Source organism: Acartia tonsa, chromosome 14 (genome assembly GCF_053477335.1).
Source record: "Acartia tonsa isolate MP-2025a chromosome 14, ASM5347733v1, whole genome shotgun sequence".
In the NCBI taxonomy this organism is placed as follows: domain Eukaryota; kingdom Metazoa; phylum Arthropoda; class Copepoda; order Calanoida; family Acartiidae; genus Acartia; species Acartia tonsa.
The window spans coordinates 23,829,988-23,849,366 of record NC_137273.1 but is presented as its reverse complement, the minus strand read 5'-3'; the positions used below and the strand labels follow the sequence as shown (position 1 = coordinate 23,849,366).

Sequence of the window (19,379 nt, the reverse complement as noted above, 5' to 3'; positions counted from 1 at the left end):
CAATAAAAAGAACTTTAATTGTTATACAAGAAAAAATGATTATTATTTTTGTTATAGAAGGGAAGGGGAAGTTAGGAAGAAAAGGTAATAACAAAATATGATTTGGATTTATTTAGAGCTAGACCAGATTGTATTTAAGTATTTCAAAATCATACACAGTGTGTATTTATTTTTGTACTTCTAACGTGGCATTTTTCAAATAAGTTTTTACAAAAGGCAGCTAATTAATTTTCTTTATGTTGTTATTTGCCCTGCTCAATAAATATAATGATTATAATTATGATTTAAAATCTGTAAGATAAAATCTATAAAAGTACTAAATTAAAGAAACACTGTGTATCTTTAGGTACTATGGACATTTGGATATAAATATTTTTATAATTATAAGTTCTTTTATACTAACTTTTGAGTAACGTAGTGTAAAATAAAATGCAGATTAAAAATAAATATTTATTGATCATTTCATTAAAAAGATATAGAATGTGATAATAGTAATTTATAAATTAAATAGTTTTTAATAAACTGCACATAATGATATAAGTATTTTTACTTAAATAAATTTGTCCTTTTCAGGTTTATAAGATATTTTGTAATTTTAAAAAGTATTTTTTGAAACAACTTTTCTTTGCATATTTGATTTGATTTGATAAAGATGACCAATGATTAATTAAAGCATAAACAAAATTTCATAGGTATCAGTATAGAGTATATTTTAGAAAAAGAAATTTTAGTATTTTGTATATTCAAGAAAGTTTGGTCGAAAGCAAGGAAAAGTATTCTGGAACAAAAATGATTAGCTAATTTTTAACCAACATGATAGATGCTTTAATTTAATATAATTTTATTCGTTTTCATGTTGTCTAGGTAAAATTTTGCCAGATTAATTTTCTTAAATATTTAGCTGTTGTATTACTATTTGTTTGTTATAAAACTTGTACGTGGTTAAAGGTTGGTTTATTAAGCATATCTTTGTCATATTTTATGCAGATACATATCTTTCCTACGTCTGACCTAATTCAAATCGGAAATTTTGATAAAAGTATAAAAATTAAAATATTAGAACCACAAACTAGCTATAAACTAAACTTTCTTCTATTGTTAAGGGTTTTTTATTTATTGTAAGCCCAACCACTAGCTTCTATTAGAAGGTGTAAACCAAAATATAGGGGAAGAATTCAATACTTACCCATTTGCGAAACATCCCCCTTATTAATGAAAAGCTACTAAAGGTAGAACTTATAAATTACATATTGGTGGTTTGCAAGATTACTGTATTGTCTAGTACATTTTCCTTAAGTGGTAATATATGCATCTTAAAAAATTGTAGATTTTTTAAAGCATTATGTTGCATCTGTCATAAAGTAATGCTGTTGTTTTTCATTATTTTTACTCTTCTTTGATCCTAAAAGTTTAGGCCCCCAGTCATTAATATGCACAATATATTATAATTAGAGTAAAGGAAATATCTTAGCCCAAAATTGCTGCATCTCTTAACAATGCTCAATAAGGACTTCCAGACAAATATTATGTATTCAAAGGTTTTATTTTGAAGGACTTTTAATCATATAATCACGCACTTTATTATCAGTATTTGGTTCAAAGATACATGAGGTTGCCTGTCAAGATAGTAATTTAGAAAAATAAAAAATGAATTGACAATCAAATTCTACACAGAAAAGGAGTAATTAAACTCCCTGCCCTACCCCCTTGAAGTCTTTTCGGTCAATAAATACTATTATCAAAGCTAGGGGGGAAAATTAATAACGGTTAGGAAACAAATAAAAAGACAAGTTTACAGAGTTACAGTTATCAAAATATCAAAAATCTAGAATCATAGTCACATAAAAGCATGCTTAAATAGATTTTGTAAAATTTGCTTCCTGCATTTCCTTATTTTAGAATAGTAATTCAATAGTAATTTGTTTATATTAGATAGTTTTATTATTTTTTATATTTGAAATATTTATGTTTCAAAACTAAAATAATTTATCATACATTATGTATTTTCATTAAAATATTTTGTGAAAAATGCTATTTCGTATAATAATTAAAAGATACTATAGAATTTTTATGAATGTAAAGATCCTAGCCGTTTTGAAATTTAAAATGTAGAACAATACAATGTAAAAATATATGTCCCAGAAATGAAACAATTATTATTTTTATTTAATAAATAAAAATTACTAAGAAAATGTTGCATAGTTCTTTGAACGGATTTTTTCTGATAGATTTTAAACAAATAATAACAGTTTCATCATTTGGGAATTTAATATTTACAGTTCATAGAAGAAAATAACATTTGTTGATTTTTTTGTTGTTATCATTCAATGTTTTATTGTCTTTATACAAATATTCTAAACTTAAGATAATTATATTGAATTTATAATGCATTTGAAATAAAAATAAGCACAAAAATATGAATATTATCTTTCTTCTATTGATAGTAAAAAATATATAATAAACATTTTAAAGTATTTTTTTCTTTTTTAGAATACTGTAAAGTAGAAGATTTAGATGGGGGAGAAGTGAAGTTTATCAGAGAGGGTTTTGAGAAAAGGGTAAGTTCAATTCCTCTTTATGATTCTTGGGATTTGGATGTGTTTTTAAAAAGTGGTGTTAAAGGAACCCTGCAAGAAATACACCTATTTGACTGCTGAAAGACTGCCGCAATTAGACTTGAAATATAACTTTTTGCTTTGAAGCTAAAGGCTTCAAATTTGGGGTATTGGATCTACTTGTAGCAGTCTTTAAGCATTTAAAGCATTTCATGCAGACTTCCTTCAATAACAAGATTCCTATTTGCCAATCTTCAGGAGTTCTTCTTTAATAGTGTTGACTGTTGAAAAGACATTAGATATTTCGGGTATAGTCCCTTTCGTAACATCGCACCTTATGGGGCGATTCTTCATATTTTTCACAGTAGCTTTTATCCTATTTCTAGCCCCTGCGGGGGCCTCTAACCCTGCGGGGCCAATTACCTAACCCTGTGGGGCAATCACCTAACTTAAAATAACCTATAAAAAGCCATTTTAAAAATACGACGAATCGCCCCATATGGGGCGATGTTACGAAAGGGACTATTCCCGATATTTCTATAAATTGTAATTTCTGTTTTTACAATATCTGTTACATTGAAGAATATGGAAACGGCCTTTAATTGAATTGTAATACAAGAACACGTAAGCAAGAAACTACCTTTAAATATATACATCCTCTCATTTTTTAAAATTATTATTAATGTATTTTGATTTAGTTTTATGCGAAGAACAAAGAGGGAAGTAATTTATGCTCTTGTAAAGAAGACCATGGTCGCTCCCAACATTATTGTACCTATCTACAGGTAACTATTACGTCTGTGCGTGTGTATGTGGTGAGTCATGTAAATATTCCTGTAAATAGGATGACAACATTGTTGTACTTATCTGCAAGTTATCAGTTTATTTCATACCTATTAACTTTAAATACTGTATAATGACCAATTTCTCTTTTTTTAGGAAATAGAAAAGAAGCCGTGTAATACAGGGAAAGCGTTTTACAGGTACAACAAAACTAGATTTACTAGACAATTTAGGCAAAATAAAATAGATTTAACGTGTGTTTTTATTTCTGACAACAAGGCCCTTCTTTATTAGGTCTATGGTCTTAGATTTTATGACATGTAGGAATTAGGAAGTAAGAATAAAAAATATTCAGAATTAGTTATTATAGAGAAGCTTTGCTTTTATCAAAGCAGAATACATTATTTGAAATAAAATCTATTTAATGTTAGCTAGACTTAAAAATAGCGTTTAATATATTACATAATATGTAATATATCAGTCAATTATCCGTGTACTATCTGAGCTGTGCTCATAATATTTAGCATTTTTTGCTAGTAGCGTCTATATATATAGAAGGGGGCAAGAAAAGTAGCCTAAAACCATCCTGGGACCTATGTCAAGCTTTCCTAAAATGTAGAATTTAGCGTTATATAACTTTCATACGAGAAAAATAAGTTGTTTTTTTTTAGTGATTATTCTTTTGCCAAGGATTCAGCAATTGTACAATTTTTGTTTCTATTTCAGTCACAACTCTCCGTTCTACCTGCCTAGCCGAGGCCAATGCCTTTGCTATAGCGGCCAATTTATTTGCGCCAAGCCTGATTACAACAAGGGGCGCAAGGGTAAGCCCCAAGGTGAGGAGCCAATAGGTGAATGTTTTACTGTTTCCTGGGTTGAAAACAAGAAATACTCAACAAAGTTTTGGCTTTTACTTCGCTTAAATACGAATCTATATTTTTTTTTATAAATTTTGTTGCTTTTTGAAAACAATTTGTATCATGAAATATCCAGAAAAAAATCAGTTGTTCAGATAAAAAGTGAGCAGTTCCATCTCTCTTCACTGTATTTTTACATACAAAGTAAAACTTTTTAGAGTATTTCTTGAAAGGAAACGTTTCATGAACAAGATCAGATGAACCTTTTCATTTTTACAAAAGATATTAAAATATCTTATCTTGTTGTCACCCTGTAATTAATGTGTGCAACTAATCATTTTTCATAACATTAACCTTTAATCGAAGTTTTTCAAAGAGATGAGAGTAAAAGTTCTAATCATAAACCATGTATTTTAATTATGTCTTCTGGACCTTTTCTTTGTGAATTAAAGTCCCCCTTCCCCACTTACATAGGCTTAAAAACAATCTAAAAAGTTATATGTATCAAACTTTTTGTTTGAATTATGAAACATTGATTGTTTTAGTCTATTTGTTTGGTGATGTAAATTTTGTTTTTCTTTATATCTATTGACGTGTCTTTTTAAAACATTAAAATTAAAACAAAATAAAACTCTTTAATAACAAATGTTATGCATTGGCTTGGAAAAAAACTAACCCTTCTGTATTTCATTATTCATCATTTCAATGTTTCATCCAATAACATTACCCCAAAAATTTACTAAATTAAAATTTTATGATGATCATTAGTTTAAAAGTAAATTGTGAATATAGGCTTATTCAGAAAATATGTAATCAATAACATAAAGGTTTCAATTCAAAATCTTGTTGATATAACGTTTTCTTACCCGGGTTCATTTTAATCTTTTTAAAGATTTAACATTGTTAGTACAATTAAAAATAAATTGAGGTTTTATAATTTAATAAAGATTAAATACCTGGGTTATCATATTTAAATGATAAGATAGGGGTCAATTTTTCTTTCCTTTTCCTATCGGAGGATAATACTTATTCTTATTGTCACACTAATAATCATTTAAAATCATAAACAATTGTTTTTCTTAATTTGTGTAATATGTTTAATTGTATGCAATTAATGTCGGTTACTTTTGTAAATAATTGCTATGTGTATTAATTTTAAAGGTTTTTTTAGTGCATTCTCTAAATCCACACAGCAGTAGTAACTGAAATCAATTAACTATTGTCGTCGTCTTACGTTAATAATTAGCACGAAATAAAGGTGTGATTTGATATTGAACAAAAGTTTTTAACTAACTCATTTCGCCACCTTGCGGTGTTGGTGATGCGAATAGGGCGCTTGTAATTTTGAACCAAACTGTTTCAGTGATACCAGCGCCACCTGGTGTCTTCCTGTACTTGGGATTTAGCAGAATTGATGCAGAGGTTCTCAAGAAGGGACGCATGAAACTCAACGATGAGGTAGAATTATCATTTATATGCACAATTGTTTTTCTTCAGATGGTAGCGGGACAAAGTGTCTATAAATCAGACATGTGACGTCATAAAAATTTGGGAGATGAGAGATAAAGTGGAAAAGAAAACCCCTAAAAAAAGATGGATAATTCCTCATTTTTAAGACGTCACATGACTGATTTTTTAGAACCTTTGTCCCGCTACTTTAGATGAGACATCCCTATCCCTGTATTGTTATAAAAATTAACCTTTGTTTTGAAGCAACTTATAGAATTTGATTACGTTAAATGGGTCAAACAAACAAAATAAACTCAGGGATACACAAATATATACTAAACACAAATTATCAAGATTCTTCAATTTAAACATTTTCATTTAAAAAGTCACGGTCACGCACATAAAAATTTCTGTAAAGGTTAGTTTTACTAATTTATCAAGGTTACTAAAATTTTACTCTCAATAGAAAATTTTCTGATATTTCGTTGAATATTTAAGTATAGTTTGATTTTTTTTTAAATCAGGAATGTCAAGGACATGGCTTCGGAAATTGTATTTATAGTTTAAGTTTTCTCGTTTTCTCATTTGTAATCTTAAAAACTTTGGGTATTTATTGAATATTAGTTGGATTGTTCAAACTAGCAGTGTCCAAACTTTTTAACCAATAATTTGAAACTACGAAAGGGATAATTTAGTTCATTATCATTTGGGATGTAAATGTAAATAAATTTATCGTTCATTGTTCTATACCATTAGATACTTTACAAAAAACACATATATCAAGAAATAAAACTTATATTTTGGAGTAATCTAAAAAGAAGAAGTAATGTTTTTATTTAATATATAAATTGGCTTGGAAATATGTCAGTTGTTCATAACTTTCATATTTATAAGGATAACAAAACTTTCAGAACAGGAACAATGTACAATAAAACAAACTTTGTATGTACTGTAAAAAAAATGCAACATAGTCAGACTAACATAAAGAACCATCTGAAATAGAAGCCACGCTTATAAAAATCGACATAGCTATTATGATTGTACACCTAAAGTAAACTCGGGGAAGAAGGGGAAGTTTCACAAGGTTTGGGGTATTTTTGAAGGGGGGGGGGGGGTAAGGGAACCAATATTTGCATTTCTATTCATCTTGCAGTTCACAAACTTTCATCTTTGTGCTGCAGTCTCCCCCCCCCCCCCCATCCCCCTCTCTCGAAGCAAATAAGTCAGAGTTAACAGACATTTAAATTGTTTTCAAAGCAAGGATAACATGTCCATAAGAAGCACAGCAATAAAGAAACACATACACAATCAAAGCTGCTAAACATATTTTTTTATAGGATTACCTTACATTTATATTGTATCACTTCATGCCTTTTGAGTTTAACTTTTCCTACATCCAAGTCGCATAAGGCCTTCCCTTTAACCTCTGTCCTTTGTACCCCTATTAACCTCTAATGTTAAACCCCCTTCACCTTACATGCATATATTTTTGGTGTTTCATTATTTCAACAATAAAAAAAATAATATTTTTGAAAATTATAAAGACCATTTTTTATAGCAATAAAATTAATCAAGTTTCCCTCCAATATAATCTATCTTACCTTTTTCAATGAATGATTTATTAACTTTTGACATTGTAGTTTTCAGTACAGAATTTTTATTATATTTCTTATAGAATTTTGCCATTGCGATATTTGCAAAATCATAACTTGATATATTATGCGGATTTCATTCCACATTTATATTTGAACCGTTTACATTTCTCTCACTCTTTTACTTTCTTTGACTTAAAGCATCTATCTCCAATCCCCCTACCCTCCTCCCCCAATTCTCAATGCTATTTGCAACTATTGAGAATTTGGGACATATGGATGCCTAATTTTCATGTTTCAAGTTGGGTGATCAAAAGTTGGGGGAACCTTTTCAATATTCTCTTTCCTCATGACTAAAAGCATGGCTTTGTTTAAATGCTTAAGGGAAAACTATTTAATTGATTTATTTGAAAATTAAGAAAACTAAAAAGTTTTCTGTTATTCCAATCAATGCAAAATATTAAATGGACAGACTTTTGGTATGGAATTGCAAACATTGTTGGTGGAGATAAATAAATCTTTGATTGTTCTAGGGTTAGTAAACTTTTGACAGCAATTTTAAGGTTTCTCTTTAAGTCTCTAGTTGTGAATGAATCATTTTTTGATGAAATTGGTGCTAGAAAATCTAATTATACTAAAAAATTTAGCCACAACATTTGATGTTCACTGGAGCATTACTAAGTAGATGCTAATTGGTCAGCCAAATTTCAACATTCTCTAGTAACAATCAAGAAAATCGCATTTGATTTGCACTTTGCAGAATTTTAACGGATTCTGGAGTAAGGCCAATAGACCGACGGACCAAGTAAATTTTACGGACGGACGGACTGACAAAAAAGACAGATGATAACACAAAGTGAGTTCTAAAGGAGAAAAACAAACTGTATAGTAGCTGCTTCAAAAAACAATTACATCTACATCGAAAGTATATCATCAACAGATGTTATTTTGTTAGGTAAAATGGAAAATTAAACTCTAATACGAAAAAATATTGACTATCAAATTTTTCATTTAAATATAATGTTTTAACGTGGACAAGTAGAAAAGCTTTTTGAGCAAATAGTTTTATCCTCATATGATTTTCACATTAATTTATAGAAAAAAATTAAGGAAACCTGATTTTTTTTCCTTGGACGGTTTGTCAGACCCTCGTTAAAGATTAGCAGTGCTTCAAATAAAGTATGGGAATAAAAGGAAGGCATTAATGAATAATAAATGAAAGAAAAAGAAGGATTATTTTCTCATCTATTATACAAAGTTTAATGTATATATATGGTAAAGCATTTGGATCAAGGACGTCTAAGCTTTTTTTCTTAAATGGGGAAGGAGAGTGAGGCTACAATAATTGGGGAATAGTCCCTTTCTTGGCAAAGCCCCTTAAGGGGCGATTCGTCGTGTTATGATTATGGCTTTTAATAGGTTATTTTAGGTTATTGGGTTAGGTGATTGCCCAGCAGGGTTAGGCAATTGGCCCCGCAGGGTTAGAGCCCCCCCTCCAGGGGCTAGGAATAGGAGAAATGTGAAAATACGAAGAATCGCCCATTTATGTGCGTTGCCATAAAAGGGACTATACCCAATGATTGTAACTAATTAGGTATAGGCGTGGTTATATAGCACCCCTTGAATTTTTATAAGGGTTAATTTGGGGGTGGGGGCTATAAACTAAATTTATTGATTGTGATAAGAAATGTCAAATAACCCTGATTTTCAGAAATTTCGGGCTTTTAAATAATTCCGTAAATTTCAGAGATTTTGGTGGTTAACACAATCCCAAAAACTTTTTGGAAACCTTTTTATAGAAGGAAATCGATGTATTTTCAATAAGTTGGCGGTGGTATGAACCTTAATATTAACCACCTTTAATTTTCGGAAAATAACAACTTTTTTCATGAGTAGAACTGTAACAAAATATTAATTTCTTAAAGAAAAAGTACATTTGTTGCTCTACTCAACATAAAGCTTTTCTGTAAAATTTGTTCTTGTTGTTGTAAACAGTATGTGTTATCTTTTTTATAAATTCTTACTTCTTTGCATGTGATCAATAATTTAAAAATATTAGGTACCTTTGACTGAGGAGGAAGAAGAGATGGAAGTAAAGAATACAATTCAACAAACTGTCTCACATTTTACCTCTAATGCCAATAAGGTATTGTATTTCTTTTATACCCTACACTTGCGGGTTCGCCCCTAGCTTCTAGTGGCTTTGCCCCAAGAGGTATAATTACATTTTCTATTACCTACCCAGCAGAGATAAATGCAAATGGATCGAAAATTTTCGCACCTACCCAGCAGAAAAAATAATGAATTCGAAAAATTCGCTCAATTCGTAAAAAAAAATAATAATTATGGGGGGGGGTTCTTTTATTTTTGGGGGGGTTGGAGGTGTCCCACGCCCCAAGAAGATAGCCATAGCCTAAAACCACCACAGGACCAGTAGGTATATTCCCTGAAGAGTAGAATCCAATCGGTTCAGTGGTTACTAAGATCTTAAGGGACAGACGGACGGACAGACATCAAACTACTTTGTATTATAGATAACTTATTTACTTTTAGTCTTAATTACTTTAAAAGATTTCATTTTGATTTTATACAAATAATGAGGTTTAAACTCTAAAACCTTAACTGAGGTTTTTAATTTTACGCCCGATACTTATAATTAGGAATAGTTTTACACCAAATACTGAAAATGAAGTATTATGTTTAGCTCTTCTATGGTTTTCTCTCCCTATTACCTGTGTAACTTAGCGTACAAATGAATATAAATCCATCAAATATGCCTTTTTAAAATAAATATTTGGTTTGTTTTAAGCAGCTATTTCATTCATTACATTGTTTATTGAAATCTGAAATTAATATTATACATTTGACATAGTGAATTAATATTATTTTATAGTAAAACAACGTTTTTTACTTCAATTTTATTTATCTTTAACTTAATATTATATATTTGTTATAGAGTGACTGTCGTATTGCTCTGGAGTCCCGCCAGGGTGAGAACTACATTCTTAAGGCCACACTGGATGAGTTTGATGAGTACAGGATGAAAAAGAACATGTCCGACTACATGAAATGGAAAGAGAAGGTAAAAATTAAAATTAAAGGGTTATGTTAAACATAGACCATAAAAGGGGCAAAAAAATAAAACTTGGTTTGTAGTAAAAAATAAGTTTTGATTCGCTGTTTTAGAGTCATTTATGCACAGTTGTATGTCAAAGTTAAAGCTCTAACGTTAAAAGTTTTTTAAAATTCCAATTTAATTGGTCAGGTAGCTTGTACAAACATCCTAAAATGGTTTAGAGTATTATCATTTATAATTTCTGAAAGCTCGCTAAATTGACCCATTTTGTAAGTGCACCTACGGCATCAAATACTAAACGATAGTTTCATACTATATCAAAAGCCATTACAACTCTGTAAGATTTGTGTAAAACAAGGCTGTATTCATGGTGTGATAGTTATTGGATGCTTTGATTAAAGGAACTAGATTGGACTAAAGTTTATGCAAACTAGATGAAAACCTTTTTAGAAAACAAATAGTTCACATTAAAATATAGGCAAAGCAAAACTATTCAGCCTATCCACTAGTCAAAAAGGAATAAGTAAACTGAGGACAATTTATAATCCACTGATTTACAAAAGAAACTTGGATTTCACCTCCATCAAGGGTTGACTTAAATCTTATGGTAGCCAAACAATAATTTACTTTGTCTAACATAACATAACCTATCAAATTGTTATTTCTATACCTGAGGTCGAGATTTGTTATCCATTCAAAGAAACAAAGTTTAAAAGAAAATACACACTTTTTTAAGATCTAACCTAAAAGACAAATTGGAAAAAGTTAAGTTAGATACACAAAGATGGATAGTTATACTATGAGAGATAGAGTTAAGGAAAAGGAGAAAGAAATGGAGGGAGGTGAAACAAGAGTGAAGAAGATATCATGGAGGGAGGGGACATTTGGCTGGTCTCCAAAGTTTTATATTCACGTTTTTCTATTCGTTGAGTTGGGAACTTTTATTGCATTTTGATTAGAAGGTTACTTAAGTTGAGTGTCCAAACGTTTGAAGCAATAATTGTAATCTACAAAAGGGGTAATTTTATACATCATTTTACTGGCCACTGTCTTATCCCTGATGAGAGATACATATAAGAAAGTTTTTATAAAAATGTCTGAAGGGAAGTTAGATTAAAATTAAAAAGCCAACAAGTAAAACTTTTCCTCAAAGTTGAATAATAAAATTTCTACCTTTGTTTTTTGTCTTCCTTTATAGCGTAGTTAAAATTAAAACAAGAAAGTTTGGGAACTATGAGAAGCTTTTAACAGTCAGAAAAAAAATACCTTGTAGATAATTAATAAATACTGCAACTTAAATTTTTTTATTGGCAAATCTATAGAAAGCTCCCTATTCTAATCATCCATGCCTTAGCTTAGATATCTGATTTGTTTTTTCATTTTCAGGAGGAATGTTTTTCTGCCATGGAATCAATATCTACCAAAGTGAATGCAAAAGACAGAGATATGATGTCTCATATTATTCTTTCCATGTTCAAGGTAGGCACATGGTAGACTTGTTCAAGGTAGGCACATGGTAGACTTGTTTAAGGTAGGCTAATTGTAAACTTGTTTAAGGTAGGCTTATAGTTAACTTGTTTAAGTTAGGCTTATAGTAAACTTGTAGGCTTATAGTGAACTAGATCATAGAAGACTTTTATTAAAATTGTTCAAAGTGGCTTACAGTATACAATTAAACATTTTACAAAGGAAAATTTAAGAATTAGTGCTCCTTTAAGTAAACTTTTTGAAACTTGTTTGCTAAACGGTGTGGACGTTTATGAGATATTGGGTGACAAACAACTAAGTCCTTGTATATAGGCTATGTAGTACATGTAATATTGCTAGTTTTTAGACAAATGATTGGATTGTATTGACATTTTGATTGTACCCGGATAAATTGATATGGAAAGCATGTATTGTACACATACAAATACACTAAAAAATATAAATAAAAATCTTTTTACCATCAGTGCCATTCTTAATTTTAATTATGGATCATATTATTTTTTTACTCATCTTTTACTTTTAAAATACTGCGGCTGCGTCCATAGAGGCCTCAGCCAACCAAATTTTACTTTTGTAAAACAAAAGAAGCAGCCTATAGTGCCTCATAAAAATGATGTCATACAATACAAATGACCCATGATAGGCAAGTATTAATTTTAATTGACCAATATACTGTTGGCTATAGGTACCTTGCCAAAAATAGAATATAAACATTTCCGGGACCTATAAGAAGCTTAAGCTTTTCTGTAAACGAAAGCAACATGGTCCAGTTGCAAGCGAGATCTTTCGGTAGAGACAGATAGACATCCATTTACTTTTACACAAGGATAGTTTGGATATTTTACCTATTTTACAGCATTTTTTTTAAAAATATTATTCTTAGGTGGCAGCAGCAGAAGCTAATGTGCCCGAGTATGAACCAAGTACTGCCAGTACACACAAACTTTTAGTACACAATATTATAATCATTAGCATAATACACCTTTATTCTATACGCAGGTAAACCTTTAATTTGGATTTTTAAAGCGAAGCTTTTTAACAATTAAGGTTAGTTCGTACACATACCTAACGGATAGCTCTGAATATTGATTTCATTGATTTGGGTATGATTTTTGTGACTATAAGGTTCGCTTTTATGTATGTTTTAATTCTTGTTTAAAAGATTCAAAGGCCAGTAATTTATATTTTACATTATCAAAAAAGTCCTTTTTAAAAATTATAATTATACATTCTAATTTTTCAGACAACCATTATTGTGATAAATATTACTACCTGGGGCACATGAAGCCACCAGAAAGCCGCCAGACAGCTGCCATAGATTACCAGGGACATATAAGTAGCTTTCTGGTAGCTACAACAAAGAGAAAACACGAAAAGGTCAGAATGTCTGAAACAAGACAAAAATATTGACCAAGTTTCATGTGGTTAACAGTTAAAATAAAGATGTTTCATAGTAAAATGGTGAAAAATTAGACAATTACAAAACTGTACACTCTAAAAATTGCTCAGCCTATGAATACAATTATTATTACAAATTATTGAAATATTATTATTAGACCCTTTTTCATCACAAAGCAGATTCTATTTGCAATCTTTTTAGATCATGATATTATGATATCTATTTGTGCAAGTTTTTAAAATGATTAGACTGTCCTGTTTTTTTTACAAATGCTGGCTTTTACCTAATTCTAAATTTTGATTTCTTATCTTACATGTAAACTTTTTTCTTCTCATGAAAGAAAAAATAATTTGTTAAACTTGTTTCTGATTCAATAAATTTTTTCCATTATATGGGAAAGGTCAATTTTATATATTAAAACGGGACAGACTAATAATGATCATTCCTTAATAATCACGTTTAATCCCTCTCCTACAGTTTATAATTTTTTTATATACATATATTATTAATTATTATTATACAATAAAAATTGTATTAAATGTTATTAATTTTAGTATATTTTTATGTGTTGTATCGTACGTATAGTTTGAAACTATATTTTAATTGCTTAGATTATCAAATCATGGGGAAAAAGGATTAAAAATTTCTATTTGTTAAAAGATATAATTTATGATTAAAGTTGTGTTGAATTTTATTATTAACATCTTTATAAATCTTTAGATTTCTGCATATATTGTTTAATAGTATATTTTGTTCAATTATTTTTTGATTACTCAATTTTAAGCTAGTCAACATAATTACCCCATTTTTGTTTCATAAAACCGGTGATCAAAGGTAACCATTATTAATAAAATAATTTTATTCAATGACCCAAACCAAAAATAAAAACCCTCTAGATTTTTTTTTTATTTGAGAGAAGCTTGAAATTTATAAAAACAGCTCAAAGTTTTTTTCTCCTAAAGTTCAAAGAGTATTGAATAATAATAATGGTACACCCACCCATAATTTATAGATCCTTATTTTTGACTAATTTTATTGGCTAGTTATTGTTATCATTAATATTTTTAGATATTTATATTTGTGTTTGTCTTCTAAAAATTATGGCAAAACTGACAATGACTTATATTTACAATATTTTATGTTATTTTTTCTGATTCACACTGTAAAATTTAGTGATCGAATTTGCACTTATTGTTTGAAAAATATAGTTTTAAATCATAGCAAAAAATGAGGGACTCAACTTCTCAAGAACTAAATAAATTTTACAATGTTTACTTAATTGCATTAGATATTGAGTGCATATTTTAACTCTAATTTTCATAGTGTTTAATTCATCAAACTTTTTATTTGTGTATTTTTAGTTCCTTTAAATATTATATGAGAGTTTTGAATTATTTCTTTAAATTTGGCTAATTTCAAAACTCCTGAAAAATGCCATTTTTGTAATTTTAAATGGAGTGATCCTTAGACAGTCCTCATCTAAAGCTAATCAGCTGCCATATATATATATATTAAATATTATACTACTATACATACATCCTATTACTTGCCTGCCAGGTCCTACAGCTAGCTCTTCCAATATAATCTTTTTATCTTAAATTCCATTTTTCTTCAATTAGGGTAAAATATCTGTTAAAATTATTTCTTTTTCAAATGTTTAAATTTGTTCAAACTTTAATTAGGGGAGTTATATAAGGTTCCTGGTGGTTTAGTTATAACAGAAAACTTTTTTTGTATTTTTCAAGACAATCAATGAATCAAAAATATCTTAAAAACAAATAATCTGTGGGAAGGGGATTTTTGGCCTAGCAACTTAATAGCCATGAACAATTATGAAAAAACAATTATGAAAAAAGATTGAATTGAATTTTTTTTCTTTCTAAATTTTAAATATTTAGTATTTTAAAGCAAATTTGCTATCTTTCTTGATCCAGAACTACATAAGAATTAATGTTTCTTCTGCACTGTAACATTGCTTTTAAGGCATACATATGTATTATGTACAAAAAAAACTATAAAATAGTCTTAATAGTTTCATAATCAAAGGTTTTTTAGATATTCATAAATATGTCTTTTTTCTGTTTAAACGACCAAGACGCACCATTTTTGGAGTAAGTTTTATTAAATATATAAAGTATAGTAATAATACACTGTGAAAATGTATTCTCATACATAAAAAGTTTATTATAAGTTTATGTTCCTTGCAGACAAAGTTTTAAAGTTCAATATTTTGAACAATTATAAAAATTCACAAAATTGTTTAAAGCTATTTGAAATTTATTCTTTAAATGAATGTGAAATTTTTATAGTGTAACAATAGCACTAGGAGTAACTACAAGAAAGCATAAATAAAATTTCTAAAATTGCAACTTTGTTAAAATCACAACTTAGATGACAAATAATGAGAAATTAGTATAAATTTTGTAAATATAAATTACTTGACCTAGCCGCTGCTAAAAATCCACTATTCTAAAGACATTTTATTCATCTTTGTAGTCGTACTTTTGAATTTGCTCACATTACTAAATCAATTCAAATCCATTCAAATTTATTTATAAAGAGTATATGAAATTTGACTTATTTTTGCCTTTTAGTTATTTTATATAATTTTCATTGGAATCAAACCTTTAAAAATGAAGTTGAGCACGTTTTATCTAGGTAGTAGGTAACATTCCCTAATCTCTTTTCTTTTGTCTGAAATATTCCCTAATTAAGTACTTGAGCATGTTTTTGGGATATGACTACAAATTTGAATGTAAAAATGTTAACAAGAAAACACCTCCACAACCCTTCCTTCTTTTATAGATAAAATCTTTTTACAAAACATTTTTGAAAAAAAAGCTTGCTGCAATATATTTACAATCTTTAGACCAAAGAAATGGGGATATTTTGAAATTATTGAGTACGCTGTTAAAAATGTATTTTAATTAAGTAGTTTAAGTTTCATATATTTTAATATATTTTAAAAGGCGAGTTTGTTGTATTACCCTTTTTTGAAAAGTTAAACAATATACTAACATAGATTTTATATAGTTAAAAATAGATTTTTTGTTTATTTACCTCTCATGTTGAGACATAAAACTAATTTTTGTTATTTTTTCTTCTAAATATCCCATTTTCTTTCTATATAGTTTATATTCTATGAAATATAAAAATCTTACCTTATCTTTTAGTGTAGAATTAAATTCATACATTGCACATTTTTTCATTCACTCATTCTATTCTTCAAAATATTTTTTCTTTAATTAATCAAGAAAAACATAAAAAGTTTTAGTATGGGAATATTTTTTTAAAAATTATATTGGCTTTGAATTATTTAAAAGTTTCTGCGTTAAGAAAATTATATTTTATGGAATATAAGCCGCAAGCAAAAGTTAATAAATGGTGGTTCTATAGTCATTATATGATAGAACAACAGTAGAATATATTATTCAGGATTTTCCTGATACATTGCTGTCATACTACTGTTATATAATGACCTTAGGACTCATCTAAAAATGTTTCTATCCTGTGATAATTCTATGATTAGCTTAAATAAAATTGTCTGTCTTAAACACTGTTTTTCTTCATTTTTTCAGTTTTTTCGTTATACAACCCAGAAAATTCCTAAAAATTTCATAAATATTGACACATTTAATTTTGCAGGGCTCGGCATGTCAAGTTCAACCCGGACTAGGGAGGGGGGGGGGGGGGGAGATCACTGCAAAATAAACCTTATTAAAGCGTAGAAATTGTAACTAAAGCGAAACAACTACAAGAATATCTCTGTATACTTTATCATAAAATGTATCAAAAAGGTTTACTACAAAATATAAACATAAAAATCATAACATATCAAATACTAGCGGCTTCGCCCTTAGCCTCTAGGGGCTTTGCCCAAAGAGGTGATCAAAAAAGAATTAAGACGAAATTCGTAAAATGACCAAGGAAATCTTCAGCAAAAAAAACAAAAAAGGGACCAAGAAAATCTTCTGGGGGGGGGGGGTCCCACCCCCCCAAGAAAATAGCCTTAAACCACTACAGGACCAGTAGGTATACTCCCTGAAGAGTAGAATCCGATCGGTTCAGTGGTTACCGAGATCTTAAGCTTCAGACGGACGGACGGACATATAGACATCAAGCTACTTTGTATTGTAGATAAATGAATATTACTATAATTGACTGGCGCGCGGAAAAGTTAATTATTTTACACGGAAATTTTATCTTATTATGCATAACACTACAAATTGAACAGTTTAACTTTATATATAACAAGCGGCTTCGCCCCTAGCCTCTAGGGGCTTAGCCCTATGAGGTAAGGGGAAGTCAAACCTCCTATATATAGAATTTGTTTTTTAAAAAATAGGCACTGCTACAGGCTAACAAAAAAAAATGGGGTGGGGGATTTTTTTGTTTTTTGGGGGTTGGGGGTGTCCCACTCCCCAAGAAAAAAGCCTAAAACCACCACAGGACCAGTAGGTAAGGTATATTCCCTGAAGAATAGAATCCAATCGGTTCAGTGGTTACCGAGATCTTAAGGGACAGACAGACGGAAAGACATCAATCTACTTTGTTTTATAGATAATCACACGTAAAAATTAGAGGCACTAACTGTGCAATATTATTAATAATAAGACTTTACACTCACAATAGATATATCAGTTGTAGACACCCTTTAAAAGAATCAAAAGTAAGAGAATTGCTTTTACTTGTTATTAATTAAATAGATCAAAAAGCCTCTTGAGGCATATTACCTTGGTTGTTACTTTAGATCTCTACACCAGTAATGCTAAATGCACAAGGAATTGTCCGTATTCTTTTTCTGTAATTGGAATACATTTTAGATGTCGTCGTACTATTCGAATTTTTTATTATGATTTATTTGTGTTCATTAAAATCAAACTTTTCGACTGTTTATTTTGAAATATTATTTATGATTTTTTTGTTTATGTGAAAAATTAATCTATATTTCTATTAGTATATTGATTATTTAAATAAATTTTCTAACAATAAAAAGTAATGTGGAATTTCAAAAACGATGTTTCATTTATAACTCGGTTACGTTATTAGGAATCTTATTCGTTGGCCTAATCTGGTATCAAGACACAATTGCCTAACCGTGAGGTGCAATCACCCAACCTAAAATACCCTCTCAAAAGATACTGAGAAAATACGACGAAACGCCCCTTGAGAGACGATGTTACGAGTGATACATGAACCGTGTTAAAAAAAACTCATACTTTTTGTAAAACAACATTTGTTACTTGAACTTAAAATGCTATTATTTGCTTTAAAATATGTGCTTGTTTTCATTTGCAAATTTAAAAAAAACGTCGTTAAGGCTACTTACGTTGCTCAGTCCTTGGAAATATAATATTTATCTTCTGGTTCAAATTCCAAATGTCGTCGTAATAATTACTATAATTGTTCGGATGGGCGTTTATCAACCCAAATACTCTCTTGCTAACTTGCTAACCCAACAAATAAGAAAACGTTATTATCAGCCTTTGGGAACTAGTTTGATAAACAGCTCTATGCTCCTCCCAACCTCCCCGGCGAAGACTTCCATGAACAATTAGAATTATCTCTTTAACTCGTTTTTTTTTATTTTAATTGTCTACTATTTTTACAAGCGAGGTTTTTTTATAATTAGGGTCGGTTCATCCGTGAAGGTTTTAGTTGATATAGATATGTTAGCATTGTCCTATCGATTTCAAACTTTGCATAACAATTAAGTACGGTTTATTAGGCGTAGCAACTCTAAATTGTTAAAAGAAAGTCTGTACGTTCATTTTAAACATGCTGATATTAAACTTTTTTGTCAACAACTTTTTATATCATATTCTTGTTCAATTCAACTGGTTTTTAAAAATAATGATTCCTAGTACAACAAGGTACAATATTATTAGCAAGTAATCTTAATAAACAAATCCTAAAAATGAAAGTATGAAAGTATTCTGTATTCATGCAATTACTAAATAATGTTCTGCTTCTTAAGTTCTCACCCTTTTTTCCTATTTTATGGCTTGGCCTCAATGGATGTTTTCATCCTTGTTTCTTTTATTTTTAAGTTTAGTTTAATGGATGATGTTATCCTTATTTGCAACCCTATTGGATAGAAATTAATTTTTATGCGTGTCAGAAAAACGTTTAGTAAATCTAGAATTATCGTGACTGTAAGGAATGGAATATCTTTTGCTG

At 29.3% G+C, this 19,379-nt stretch overlaps 1 protein-coding gene across 9 annotated transcripts in view; it reads left to right on the top strand.

The window, feature by feature from the left end:
- LOC145305665 (uncharacterized) overlaps positions 1 to 16,753 on the top strand; it is a 111,987-nt gene extending 95,234 nt beyond the window's left edge. For 2 of the 9 annotated variants that reach the window (XM_080147378.1, XM_080147375.1), the window contains 10 exons: positions 2,491 to 2,558; positions 3,254 to 3,340; positions 3,495 to 3,538; positions 4,065 to 4,174; positions 5,559 to 5,653; positions 9,296 to 9,382; positions 10,193 to 10,318; positions 11,699 to 11,791; positions 12,684 to 12,799; positions 13,044 to 16,753. In XM_080147378.1, coding sequence (XP_080003504.1) covers positions 2,491 to 2,558; positions 3,254 to 3,340; positions 3,495 to 3,538; positions 4,065 to 4,174; positions 5,559 to 5,653; positions 9,296 to 9,382; positions 10,193 to 10,318; positions 11,699 to 11,791; positions 12,684 to 12,799; positions 13,044 to 13,059 — 842 coding nt within the window. In that variant the 3' untranslated portion in view covers positions 13,060 to 16,753. Of the gene's footprint in view, positions 1 to 2,490; positions 2,559 to 3,253; positions 3,341 to 3,494; positions 3,539 to 4,064; positions 4,190 to 5,558; positions 5,654 to 9,295; positions 9,383 to 10,192; positions 10,319 to 11,698; positions 11,792 to 12,683; positions 12,800 to 13,043 lie in introns of all 9 variants that reach the window. The other 7 variants (XM_080147377.1, XM_080147373.1, XM_080147379.1 and 4 more) reach the window with 5 other exon arrangements.
- Positions 16,754 to 19,379: the final 2,626 nt, after the last annotated feature.